The sequence below is a fragment of the Desmodus rotundus genome, chromosome 13 (genome assembly GCF_022682495.2).
Source record: "Desmodus rotundus isolate HL8 chromosome 13, HLdesRot8A.1, whole genome shotgun sequence".
NCBI lineage: Eukaryota > Metazoa > Chordata > Mammalia > Chiroptera > Phyllostomidae > Desmodus > Desmodus rotundus.
This window is the reverse complement of record NC_071399.1, coordinates 42,607,948-42,622,493: the sequence shown is the minus strand read 5'-3', so window position 1 is coordinate 42,622,493 and position 14,546 is coordinate 42,607,948. Positions and strand designations below refer to the sequence as shown.

The following is a 14,546-nucleotide window of genomic DNA, read 5'->3' as shown; positions in this document are numbered from 1 at the left end:
TGGTTAGATTAGAGTGAGCAGAGAGAAAGGAGATATGTCCAGAGAAAAAGGAGCCTCATGGGCCCAAGTTAAAGAATGAGCACTTGATCCTAATGGTGGAAAAGGTCTTCAGCAAGGTGTGATCACGTGTGTTTCTCGCTCTGGATTTTCAGTCTCCTACTTCCCCCACCAGCTTCATTCTGTCTCCACAGTGCAATGACAAGTTTGAGGGTGAAGCATGTCTAACATTGGCCCTCCCTTCGAACCCAGAGACCAGTTCCCACATTCAGAGCTGTGCACAAGTTTATCTAAGAATGGTTCCTTCTTTTTACAAGAGTACCAACATAGATTTGTTTTGGCTCTGAAACCTGGGAATGGTTAAATGATAAGTATCTATAGAATAAATTAGTCATTAAGTGTTTATAATTTTTTGGAAGAATTTTTATTCAAGCAGAAAATGCTAATGAGTATTGAGAAAAACACTTTGAGATGGTACATAAATATGAACATAGAAAGATCCTAGTAATAAAAGAGAAGTATATCTATCTATCTATCTATCTATCCATCCATCCATCCATCCATCCTTGGGGAGAATAAAACCAGGAGGACATGAACCTCTATATTTCATGTTCCTAGAATTTATTATATGTGGGCATTTCTTTTGTTAATGCTTTTATCAACTTCTGATGAAATTTTAATGTGTGCACAGCTTTAATAATCAGAAAACATGTTAAGAATTTCTTACCCTACCCAAAGACACAGAGAAACTTATTCTTTTGAGTGGGAACTAATTTCATATTATTGAGACTCTAAAAATCATTACTGGCTTTTACCTGAGTGATCTTTTGAGGTACACATAATTTAAAAAGGAGTAGGGACTGGAAAAAAAAGGTAAAGGTATCAGTCAATACTAGCTTATTATACACCATCCTTAAACCTATAAATTCACTTTCACATTGTCTTTGGCCTTGCTTAACATTGTTTTCGTACAGTGTTGGAATGCAAACAATATGGAACTTTTTTCATCCTTTCAAAAAATTAAGTTAGTCCAAAATAACTTTATTTGTGTGATAGGAAAGGAGTTAAATGCAGGATATGCTCTCAGTGTGTAAAAGTGTGTGTGTGCACGCATGCATACATTAAATAAGACTTTTTTAAAAAAGACTTCTTCCAGAGTTTTAGGTTTACTGATGGCTGCTTCAAAAATTGCTTTCTTAGTTCATAATTCTGAAGTCTTGCCCATCAGGGGCCATCCAACAGTGTCCTGCCACCTGGGGACCAAAGTCAGGGCATGTTCTGGGCCCAATCCATCCTCCACTGGCTTCCTGACATTCACATCTGTATCTCTGAGATGGGATCCAATGTGCTAGATAGGTTTTCTGGCTTCTTTTTCTTTTCATCCTCATCAAACTGAGCTTCAATCTCTGCTGGATTGATGTAAGTGTAGAATCGAGCCATGATGGCAAAGATTATGCAGACAACCAGAAGCAACGAAGCAAACAGAATATATTCAGCCCACTTTGAAGGAATTGGAGCAAGAAAAAAACAAAAACAGTATTAGTTATAGTAGTGTATATAGCACATGTATATTTTCTTGCTATGTCCAGATGGAAGGTGCTTTGAAATTAAATTGTTAGGGGAAATTGGTAGGCTTCTGCTATAGATATAGAATGGTCAGTTATTGCCACTGATACAGAAGAGCCAGCATTTTGTGAATGCTCACAGATCAAGATAACATTTTTCTAACACTGGAATGCAGAAACACAAGACTTTGGGAAGGCAACACAAAATTTCTGAAAAACTCAAGTCTTAAGGTATTTAGTCAGCCCCAGAATGGTTGGAAACCAAGAGAACATCAGGCATTTCTTGAAAGAAAAAGAATATGTTGAACTGTTTGAAGTTAAGAGCCCTGCTATCCTTTGGCTGTACCTTGAGGTCATGAGCACGCTCTTAGGGGAGCCAGTAGGGGAGGTAATGAAACTGATGGGGTGAAGTATGGGATAACTCCCTTATGGGGTAGATATGCTGATGTGCTGAAGGAGAGAATTTAAGTATCATAAAAAGCCCTTACTTTATTTAGGGTGGAAAAATCACAACAATCTTTAGAATGGCTTTAACTTTAGTAATTATGACAGCTTCTGGATTACATGTCTGGTCTGGGACTATTAACTTAAATTCAATGAAGCTAGGAAAGATCTTTTCTTTGCTATTTCAATAACTCCTATTGAAGTCAATTCAATAACTTCCTTTGCTATGTCAATTTTCAATTACATAACTCCTGGTGGAAATAAGAAGAATCAGCACGTGCTTGGCCATAAGACCACTTGGTAAGTACCCTATCTGGCCAGTCTGGCAGTTTTATTCAGCCAGTAGCTGAGATGACCATGTATATATAGATGGCTAGGGAGGGACATCATGATGACCACTGATAGATAAGACAAAGGTACATCTCCCTTTCTACCTCATACCTGTTCATTGAACTGGCCTGCTCCTGCCACAATCAGCACAATGATGTTGCCAACAGCCACTGTCGACAGCCATCCCGCTTGAAGAACTGACTTCATGTTGGAAGGAGCCTGAGGAAGCAAAGCAAAGAGAATCCCAATCCACATCTCAACCTCAGCAGGAGAATACAACTCACCAATTCATTTAATTAAGCAGTCATGCTAAAAATGCACATTAAAAGTCAGGCTGACTTGAATGTAAAAAAGATAATTGCTTGGGTAGCAAGATACTCTAAATCCTCGAGTTGTATAAACATGCAAGAAGCCTTTGTATTTCCCTCTCCACATACTTGCAAAGTTGCCATCCTAGTTAAACAGACAACTCTACAGATGAACTGATTCTATTTCTGCAAAAGAGTTTCCAAGTAGACATCCAGCATGACACCCCTTCCCCCTCCCTACCCTTCCCCCCCCCCCCCGCCCCCGCCATGGAGGCTGCTTTCTGGAGGCTGTAAGCTTGCTCTTCTGTGAGCTTCCCTGCCACATCACCAAAACCTCTCTTCAAACTCTTGTTATCTGTGTTATGTCATCTCTTTTATTAGACTGAGGTCACCACAGAAAGGGGTTATCCAGCTCATATTTACAATCTTTCCTGAAACTTGAAGGTACTAGATATTATGGGGATATAATTACTATAACTGTAGCTTTGATAAAATCATTCAGAAATTAAACTCTACAAAAGGTATCAGCAAGATTTGCCTCATTAGTATATATACATAAAATAATAGTTTTTTAATGTTTAAAATCTAGGCCTTAATCAGTATGTTTACTAGGAGCTATAGAGAGACCTCAAATGAACTTTAAAGATAATGAGAACACAGACCTGGAAATGAGCACTGTTATGAATTGTCGATACCATTTGGTTGTTTCAGAATGCAGAGTTACCTGACTATCATGACCTTTATGACCATTGCTAATACAACTTTTCCTACTAGGAGTATAAACCTCTTTGTGTGACTGTGGAAATATAGACATGTGTGATATATGCACTCATAAAATTAAACAGTAATATTCGTAGTCAATATAAAGAAAAGGCATGGTGACCTCAAAAACCTTGTTTGGCAGAATATACCACAATGTTTTCTGGAATTATTTTACATTATAAATGTATGGCTAACCCAGATTTAAATGAAGGCTCAGCAGCATTTTGAAGGCAGGGGTTTAGAGGAAGGGTCATAAAACCAATGGACAAGAAACCTGAGAATATGAGAACTCCAATCCTGTGACAGAGAAAACCACCTCCCCACAGGTGATGAGGAAATACTGTGGGATTTGCAGGGCCATGCTAACTGAATTCGGTGAAATATCTTCAAATTCTTTTAATTCAGGGCAGCCATTATCCTAAATCAATAAAGTGAAAGTGAGAAAAAAAAATTAAAATTAAGATTGCTTCTAAAGTAAAAATTGTTCTAACTAGCAAATTGAGTTTTGATTCTAGGGTTGTGTCATATGATTTATCAAGTACACATTTTCAATGTAAATACACAACATTGTGTTTTATACTTGTGATGAGATAGCCATGGTGGGATTTGAAAATATGTTCACTAGTGTTTTCCCCTTAAATAAGAGAGTAGATTGGCAGTTAGTATTGTTCAAAACATTGCCATCTCTGTGAACTAAAAGCATCAAATACTGGTCAATGTGAACTGTTAGTGAGTTCAGTTTTATTTTAATGGTGAACTTAAGTCAATGTTAAGTAAAGACTTGGTGGTAAACTGAATTAATTCTAAGGCAGGGGTGTCAAACTCATTTTTACCGGTGGCCACATCAGCCTTGTGATTGCCTTCCAAGGGTTGAAATAATTTTAGGACTGTATAAATGTATCTACTTCTTAACTGTTAAGGAGTTGAAATTATACTCAGCCCTTTGAAGGCAACCACAAGGCTGATGCGGCCCCCGGTGAAAATGAGTTTGACACCCCTCTTCTAACGCCATTTAAAATACAGATCCTAATAATAATTTAAATCATGACTATGTCCTAAGTGTTTGTGAGGACTCACGTGAAGAAAGTTTGAGAAGCACTTCTGATTTGATTGAATGGGTTACTAACCTTCTTGATGATTACATAGGTATATGCACTACCGAAACTAAGGTTGGATATAAAAGTTTTGTTGCAGGTCCCTGGAATCTCTGAGAAGCTTAGTGTGATGTTTTTTCTATGGAAAGAAAGAATAATACGGGTTAACATTCTAGGTATTAAAAGCTTCAATATATTCAGAGGCATGGAAACATGGAACAGACTAACAGTGACCGGAGGGGAAGGGAGAGGGGGATAATGGTGGACAGAAGGGGAAGGGATTGGTCAAAGAACATGTATGAATGACCCATGGACATGGACAACAGTGTGGAGATTGACTGTGGGAGCAGGCGGATGGGCTGGGTGGAGGAGGGCAAAGGGGGAAAAATTCAGATAATTGTAATAAAATAACAATAAAAAATTTTTAAAAGCTTCAATATATTGTTTAAAGAATAAGACTTGAAATCCTTGAACTTTGGAACAAACTGTCTAGTATAGGTACTTACGTGCCAGAAGGAAAAAACTTGTATATGCTGGCATTGTGGCTGGTGACATGTTCATATACTTTCCCATCCATTGTGACATTGAAGCTCTCACCAAAAGCATTTACAAATCTGAAACAGAAAACAAGAATCTGTCTTGTGACTGGACTAAGGAATGATTAGCTCTAAATCACAGCACCTGAAGTAGGCTATGCTTCCTATTAGAAGGAATTGAAGATGTTTACAGAAGATTTCTAGAGTAAAGGCAGAAAGTAAGCAACCCCAGGCTTGCCCTTGCTCACCCATTCATGAAAACACACCTAAAATTTTGATGTAGTTAAATAACAGGAACTGTTCTAAGTACTTTGTAACTAGGAACTATTTCAAGGATGTTTGGAATGTTAAATATGGACTGAAACAGGTACTGATCTCTTTCCCTTCAAGAAGGTAGCTATGCTGCTGTGTTCCTTGCTTCAGAAGCTTTAGAGCTAAAGTGGTGGAGGACAAAAATCAGAAATTGATGAGAACTTATGAATTAAACTCAGGTCCTGACATCCTTAGGCATTCAATGTGTTGTAGTTTGATAGGTAATTAGTATAGGAAACTGAACCTGATATGTGTCCCAAGGAGCCTAATGGGTAGAATTAATACTGTCCCAAACATTTAAAGCTGTTTTATCAAAGATTAAGATGAACCACTCAAAAGAGAGACAGTGGGAAGAATATGAATTTAGGAACTTGGGCCTGGGGCCTGGCTTTGTAACTTAAAAGACTCTGAATAAATCTCACCATAAGGCTAGAGTACTATATTAGAGTACGATTATCTTTCTGACATACATCTCAGCCTGTATAAGATACCAAAAAGAATAAAATAATCTGAAAAAAAGCAACATCATAGATATCAGATGTGTTTTAAACAATAGAAAATAGAGCATAAGCAGCAAACACACTCTGAGTGCTTTGAATGGTGAGGAGAGCAGAGATCCAAGGTCACTTATGCTCTCGTAATTGTGTTCAGGCCCAGTCAGTCCCCATTAAGGCTCAAGTTAGCTTAGGCCTCTTAGGAGTGTCAGGATCTAAGGCTACAAAGTGATCATGGAATGAGGTATGGAGAATGGGAACCAGCTGAGAAAATGACAAGATGGGACCAGTTCCTTAAAGAATAACCAAGTCACCTATAGGTTGGTTCCTTCTCATTTTTTTAAATGGCTTTGTGAGATAAATTTACATACCACAAAATTCACCCATTTAAAGTATACAATTCGGTGGCTTAGTACATCCACAGGGTTGTGAAACCATCACAACAATCTAATTCTCATCACTCCAAAGAGAAATGCAAACTCATTAGCAGTGACTCTCCATGGCCCTTCCCCCAATCCCTGGCAAAAACTAATCTGCTCTGTGTGCGTATGGATTTGCCTGCCATTTCATGAAAATTGAATCATATAGTATGGAGTACTTCTCTGATTGGCTTCTTTCACTTAGCATAATGTTTTTAGGTGCATTCATAACATATATCAGTACCGCATTCCTTTTTAAGGCTGAATAATATTCCATTGTATGGATAGACCCCAGTTTGTTTATCACTTGATGGCCATTTGAGTTGTTTCCACATTTTGTCTGTTGTGAGTAATTCTGCTATGAACATTCATCTAGAAGTTTTGGGGTAGACATATGTTTTCATTTCTTTGGGGCATATATTTAGGAGTGAAATTGCTAGATCATGTAGTAACTCTATGTTTAACATTTTAAGGAACAGTTTTCCAAAGTGGCCGCATCATTTTACATTTCCATCAGCAGTTTTCAAAGATTCCAATTTAACCACATCCTCACCAACACTTGTTATTGTCTAATTTCTTAAAAAAATACAGCCTAACAGTTTGAAGTGGTATCTTATTATGGTTTTGATTTTCATTTGTCAAATCATAGTCATTCCTAATGATTAATGATTTTGAGAAACTTTTCAAATGGGTTTTTTGCCATTTGTATATGTTCTTTGGAAAAATTTCAGTTTAGATATTTGCTCCTATAAAAAATTGGGATATCTGTCCTTTTATTAGTGACCTATAAAAATTCTTTATACAGCATCCAGCAGAAGTAATGACTGCTTCAGTGTGGTTGGTAGGGTAATAATATGGGTGTAGTAATTTATAGTTTTAATTTGAACATTTCACCTAAAATGTCATATGGTGTGCTTCAGTGTGATATTTTTATGTTACAGAATTGCATGCGCATGATTTTGTAATAAAAGATTTTATAATAAAAAGGGGCATTATTTGTGCCAGACCCTGTATGTTCAGAATATAAGTCTCTCATCAGATATATGATTTGCAGACATTTTTTCTCATTCTGTGAGTTGTCATTTCACTTTTCTGATGGTATCATTTGTAGCATGAAAGTTTTCAATTTTGATGAAGTCCAAGTTACTATTTTCTTCTGTTGCTTGTGCTTTTGGTTTCATACCTAAGAAACCATTACTTTACCCAGGTCACAAACATTTACTCCTGTTATTCTTCTACATTTTATTATGTTCATTACATTTGGTTTATGATCCATTGAGTTAATTTTTGTGCATGGTATCAGGTTGGAAAAATCTAACTTTACTCTTCGGCATGTAAATTTCCAGTTGTTCTAGCAGTTTTTGTTAAAATTTTACTTTTTAAATGAAGGTTTCTTTTTGAATCTACTTAAAGCCTCTTATGTCTCACCCTCACTCCCTCCTTAAAGAATTTTTTATCAGTATGACAAGATTGAAATAAACCTAACTTAAAACGAGGACTCTGCATAACTTTTTTTCAAACCTTAAAATTGAGATTTTAAAAAGAAACTAATGAAGCACACATTTGCATTATCTACACCAATTATTTATGTACTTATAATGAATAAAGATATTTGTAAAATATTTGTTTTTTACTTTTCTCATTTTTTATATTTCTTTTTTTGTATTACTATAAGGCACATATTAATTTGGTACAGTTATATGTTGGTTATATGTACAAATTTATAAATGATACCATATTCATCCATTGTGGTTGTATGCTCAAAATATTTTTATTGAATATGATGAAAGGTTTAAAGACCACTTCCCTAGAGAAACAACCACATGTGGACAAAGAAACACACAAACGTAGATGTACATATGTAGTGATACCTAATGTCAAAAAATGCGTAAGATAGAAGGATCCAGATGGCGGTGGAATAAATGAAAGGTACAGTCACCTCATAACAGGACAAAACTGGAGTTACAAGCAAATTATATAGCAATCAGTCTGAATAACCAATGGCAGAGTAGTTGAAGAGAAGTCTTATAACCAAGGATTTACAGAAGAAGCCACATCGACACTGGTAGGGAGAGTGGAGATGTGAAAACAGCTGGCTGCTCTTTTCACCCATGGGCAGTGATTGAGATTCCAAAAGGATATCTCAGCTGTGGAGTCCCACCTGAGAAATGTGGGATCTCAACCCCAAGCTAGGCTCCCCAGTCTAGAGCACCAGAGCCAAGAAGAGGCACCTGCATAACATCTGGCAGTGAAAATCAGTGGGGATTCTGTCTACCAGGGAGAGATCAAGTCTGCTAGAGACACAGGTGCCCTCTTAAAGGGCAATGCATAAAATCTCATTTACAGCCCCTCACCCTAGGCTCTGCTGGAGGGACCCTAGAGTCACATGAGGAGAGACTGGGGTTTGTAGCTCTTGGGGAGAGCTGAAGGGACAGCCACCAGGATCCCTGAGCTGAGTTCTGCTCCCATATCACAGATGACAACTTTCTCGGGTAGAGCACTCCCCTCTATACAGCATCAGATTGGGGGAATGCAATAGCCCCATCCTCTGGACTCCCTGCTGCCCATCCTTGTAGAGTTTGCATTCTGCTGAGGAGTCAGCTGCCTGGGTCAGGGTGTAGACATAGGGACTCAGTGGGTGTCAGTGATTGAGTTGTGTGACTTTGGGGTGGGAGCTATTTCCTACATTTTCCCTTGAAACTGACTGGTGCCTCTCCTTCATAGGAGATCCAGAAGCCCAACCCAGTGGCTCCATCCTCCTGACTTCTGGAGGCTCTGCCCTGCTGAGGGCTGGGAAGAATCCAGGACAGATTGAATTGTGTGGCTCTTGGGTGGGGACTACTCTCTTTACCTTCCCACAAGCCCTATCGACACTTCCCCTTCATGGGAGATGAATTAGCCCCACCCTGCTGAGATCAGGCTCTGGGAAGAAGTTAGGACAGACTGAGTTGTGTGGCTCTAGGATGGGGGCCTTATTTCCTCTGTATGCCTGACCAGTGCAGAGTCCTCTGTCTACATGGTCAAATCTTGGTCTCTTTGGGCCTGATAAACTCCACTGGCCTCACCCTGACAACTCTAGCAGATTTACCTAATACATAGAAAGGAACACAAAGAGGCAGCCAAAATGGGGAGACAAAGAAACATGTCCCAAATGAAAGAACAAGAGAAATTTCCAGAAAAAGACCCTAAAAGAAAAGGAGGTAAGCAACTTATCAGATATAGAGTTTAGAAAAAATGGTTATAAGGATGCTCAAAGAAACTTAATAAGAACTACAAGGAATTTAGTGAGAACACATGATTTCCTTGAAAAAGGACACAGAAAACATAAGAACCAGTCAGAAATGAAGAATACTATATATGAAATGAAGAATACACTAGACAGTAAGTTGGATAAAGTAGAGGACTGAATGAGCAATTTGGAAGATAAGGTAGAAAAAACAATCAGAGCAGCAAAATAAATAAATAAATAAATAAATAAATAAGAAGATAGTTTAAGGGATCTTTGGGACAACACGAAGTGAACAACATTCACATCACAAGGGTACCAGAAGAAGGAGAGAGCAAGGGATCAAGAACCTATTTGAAGAAAGAATTACCAAAACCTTCCTTAACTTGGTGAAGGAAAAAACATACAAGTCCAGGGAGCACAGAGTTCCAAACAAGATGAACCCAAAAAGACCCACACCAAGACACATCATAATTAAAATGGTGCAGGTTAAAAACAAAGAGAAAATCTTAAAAGCAGTAAGAGAAAGACAGTTACTTACAAGGGAGCTCTCATACAACTGACAGCTGATTTCTCAACAGAAACTTTTCAGGCCAGAAAAGATTGGCATGAAATATTCAAAGTGATGAAAAGCATTGACCCAGCAAGACTATCATTTAAAATTGAAGGAGAAATAAAGAGCTTTCCAGACAAGAAAAAGCTAAATGAGTTTGTCACCACCAAACCAGTATTACAAGAAATGTTAAGGGAAGGAGGAGGAGGAAAAAAAACACAACAAAGGAACATAATTAAAAGAGTAAAATGGCAACAAATATGTACCTATCAATAATCACTTTAAATGTAAATGGCTTAAATGCTCCAATCAAAAGACACAGGGGAGCTAAATGGGTAAGAAAACAAGATCCATATAAATGCTGACCATAAGCGACCCATCTCAGAAAAAAATACACACAGACTAAAATAAATGGATGGGTAAAGATATTCCATGCAAATGGAAAGATAAACAAAGCTGGGGTAGCAACACTTATATCTGACAAAATAGACTTTAAAACACACACTATAGGAAGAGAGAAAGAACACCACATAATGATAAAAGGAGCAATTTAACAAGAGGATATAAACCTCATAAACATTTATGCACCCAACATACAAACAAACATAAACAAAATGAAGGATAAAAATCATATAATCATATCAATAGATGCAGAAAAAGAATTTGATAAAATCCAGTACCCATTTATGATAAAAACTCTCAGCAAAGTGGAAATAGAGAGAACATACTTCAACATAATAAAGGTTACATATGACAAACCCACAGCCAATATCGTATTCAATTTCCCTTAAGATCAGGAACAAGTTAGGATGTCTGCTTTCACCTCTCTTATTCAACATATTACTGGAAGTCCTAGACACAGCAATTAGGCAAGAAGAGAAATAAAAGGTATTCAGAATGGAAAGTAAAAGTAAAATGATCATATTTTGCAGGGGACATGATACTGTATATAAAAAAACCTAAGGATTCCACCAATAACTACTAGAACTGATAAATGAACTCAGTAAAATAGCAAGATACAAAATAAATATCTAGAAACAAGTGGCATTTTTATACATCAATAATCAGAAAGGGAAACTAAGAAAACAATCTCATTTTCAATCGTATCAAAAAATAAGTACCTAGGAATAAATTTAACCAAGAATGCAAAAGATCTGTACTTGAAAAATTGTAAGACACTGAAGAAAGAAATTGAAGAAGATACAAATAAGTGGAAGCACATATATATACCATGTTCACAGATAGGAAGAATTAAACATAATTAAACTGTCCACACTATCCAAAGCAATTTATAGATTCAACATGATTCTTATCAAGATACTAAAGGTGGAGAGAGAAGGCAGGTATTTTAAGAGCAGGGGAAAAAGTATGTGAGATGACCATTGACAAGAAACTTGGTTTTATGAGGCTGTATGGGGAAGAAATAGTAAGAGTACAGAATGAAAACAAGTTGTAGCAAGAGAGAAAACAAAATTTAAAATGAAAATAATGAGGGGACAGAAGAAGGCAAAATGGGGTTAGAGAAGGGAGGGGCAAAATATGTGAATTGAAATTAACTATAGTGTAAAATCTAGTGTCTTAATATGCACAAACTTGATGGACAAGAAATGAAAGTTAAAATGCTGTGCAGGAAAGAAAAATCACAAATGATGGAGCAGACCACAGTGGATTTTGTCTTTGTAGCCTCTAGTATTTACCACTGTTTTTTCTTTCTGGATCTGCTTCTGGTGATGTGAGATGGTGACCCTGTCTGACCTTAGGCAGCCTGTTCTGAGACTTCCAGGGATCTACTGTTTGTGGCTTACTCCTGCAGTTGTTAAGCTAGTCACTCTGCACTTAGCAGTCAGATGAGCACCACAGGGCAGGACAGAATCCCTCCTGGAGTTGGGGCTATTGTTTCCCTTCAGGCTGCTGCTGCTTGGAGGGGACCGGTCTACCTGAGCATGATGGCTGCTGTTGTATGGGGGATAATTCAGCACCAGGATCTCCGGGGGCTACTCAGTTCTCTCCCCAAAGGTTTCATCCCCAGTCTCTCCTCAGGAGTCTCTAGCCCAATGTGCCCCTGCCTTTGCTGGAGCCCAGGGTAAGTGGTTGCAAATGAAAATTTGTGCGTTGTCCCTTTAAATGGTTCTTTGTGTCCCCAGCCATCTGTCTCTGGCAGAGAGCAACCCTGCTGCTTTTGTAGCTGGATGTCATCTGTGTACTTTTGGGGTTCTGGTGCTCTAGCTGGGGATCCCAGCTTAGTGTTTAGACCCCACACTTCTTAGGAGGATCCAACTAGTTGCTTAGTTATCCCTCCAGCGCTGCCACCTGTGGGCATCTAGCCAGTCTTCTCGACTCTCCACTACATTCCTTAGCAGTCAAGTTGTGCTAAAAATGATTCTTCTGTCTGTCTGAGGTATAAGACTCCTCTGTCATTATTGTTCAGTTGTTTGTCCTAGGTGAATTCTCCACAATGTATTTGTAAATCCACATTGGTCCTGGGAGGAGGTCAGTGTGACTTCCATTCATTCCTTCACCATCTGGCAAACCCCTCTGTGTGCTCTTTGTTTAATTCACATACTCACAAATCTGACTTCCTGAAATTCTTGAAGTTGTTCTATTTATCAGTTAGTTTCGGACTAGTTTTTAGAACTTCCCTTTTTTTATGAGTTATCTCCAGAACATTTGGATCCATTAAGGATTTGATGTTGCAATTAAAAGAAAAATGTTGCTGGTTTATCTTTTACCACATGGGTGGGTTGGTGGGGTAAAATGTTGCTGATGTCATGGGTCCTTTTCCAAGATCTCAACAATGACAATTTAAAGAAAAATGAAGCTTTAACAGCACTGGAATAAGAAAGAACACCACAATTTAAATTGCTCAAAGTTTCCAAAGATAAGAGACATTTCTGAAGAAATCAAAACAATGGTTCTGAGGCACAAAGAATACCCCAGAGGCATTTCCAGATGAGAATCCAATACAAAGATCAGAAAAGGGCCAGGTGACCATCATCAATGTATTTCCTTCCAGATCTGCTATGGCAGCTGTGGTAAATGTATGTGTGGGGGAGAGAGGAGCAATCCAGAAGACATAAAAGAAGGTATTATGGACTAAGGTATGTTCCGCCCACCCCAAATTCATATGTTGAAAACTTAACCCTCAGTACTTCAGAATGTGACCATTTGGAGTAGGGTCTTTAAAGAAGTAAAATGGTACAGCCAAGATGGAGGTGTGGGTAGAAACCCTTTGTCTCCTCCCACAACCAAAAGTAGGTTAACAACCAATCTAAAGTCAATAAACACCCAGAAGTGCCAGAAAATCAAACTGTGTGGAACTCCAACAACCAAGGAATTAAAGAAACAGTCAACCAGACCAACCAGACTGATAAGGCAGGAGGACGGAGAGAACCTGTGGCAAGGTGGTGAACCATGGGTGGGGTCAGCTGAGAGAATCCCTGGTGAGGCAGTGGACCATGTGGGTGGGTCTGGCTGAATGGGAAACTGAGACTGAGAGCTGACTGTGGACTATAGCGGGGGTTGCCTCAGTGGGAGAAACTCCCAGTCTCACATGAGGGTTCATTAGAAAGTGGGTCAGAGCTGAGCAGGAGAGCTGCATTGTTTCCTCTCTGGCCACTCCCCCACAGGCAGCACCACAGTGCAGCAAGGAGAGTTGCCCTGCCTGGGTGAATAGCTAAGGCCCTGCCCCCTTACAACTTAACAGGGGCCCCTAACAAAGAAATAGGGCTAAAATGAAAGAACTGAGCAAAACTTCAGAAAGAGAGCTAAGTGATGAGGAGATAGCCAACCTATCTGATGGAGAGTTCAAAGCCCTGGTAATCAAAATGCTCACAGAAGTGATTGAGTTTGGTTGAAAAATGAAAGAGAAAATGAAAGATACCCAAAATGAAATAAAGCAAAATATTCAAGGAACCACCAGTGACAGGAAGGAAACCAGGACTCAAATCAATGATTTGGAACAAAAGGAAGAAATAAACATCCAACTGGAACAGAATGAAGAAACAGGAATTAAAAAAAGTGAAGAGTCTTACAAACCTCTGGGACACCCTGAAATGTTCCGATATCCAAATTATAGGGGTGCCAGAAGGAGAAGAACAAGAGCAAGAAATTGAAAACTTATTTGAAAAAATAATGAAGGAAAACTTCCCCAGTCTGGCAAAGGAAATAGACTTTCAGGAAATCCAGGAAGCCAAGAGAGTCCCAAAGAAGTTGGACCCAAAGAGGAACACACCAAGGCACATCATCATTAAGTTACCCAATATTAAAGATAAAGAGAGAATCTTACAAGCAGCAAGAGGAAAGGAGACAGTTACCTACAAAGGAGTGCCCAAAAGGCTACCAGCTGGTTTCTCAAAAGAAATCTTACAGGCAAGAAGGGGCTGGAAAGAAGTATTTGAAGTCATGAAAGGCAAGGACCTACATCCAAGAATACTCTATCCAGCAAAGCTATCATTTAGAATGGAAGGGCAGATAAAGTGCTTCCCAGAGAAGGTCAAATTGAAGGGA

At 38.6% G+C, this 14,546-nt stretch overlaps 1 protein-coding gene across 1 annotated transcript in view; it reads right to left on the bottom strand.

Annotated features, from left to right (window-relative positions):
- Positions 1-398: 398 nt before the first annotated feature.
- The window catches only part of SLC15A1 (solute carrier family 15 member 1), a 60,787-nt gene continuing 46,639 nt past the window's right edge, over positions 399-14,546 (bottom strand). The window contains exons 19-23 of the mRNA XM_024578893.3: positions 5,007-5,114; positions 4,534-4,639; positions 3,681-3,824; positions 2,448-2,555; positions 399-1,497 (exon numbers count right to left, since the gene is read on the bottom strand). Coding sequence (XP_024434661.1) covers positions 1,312-1,497; positions 2,448-2,555; positions 3,681-3,824; positions 4,534-4,639; positions 5,007-5,114 — 652 coding nt within the window. The 3' untranslated portion in view covers positions 399-1,311. The remainder of the gene's footprint in view (positions 1,498-2,447; positions 2,556-3,680; positions 3,825-4,533; positions 4,640-5,006; positions 5,115-14,546) is intronic.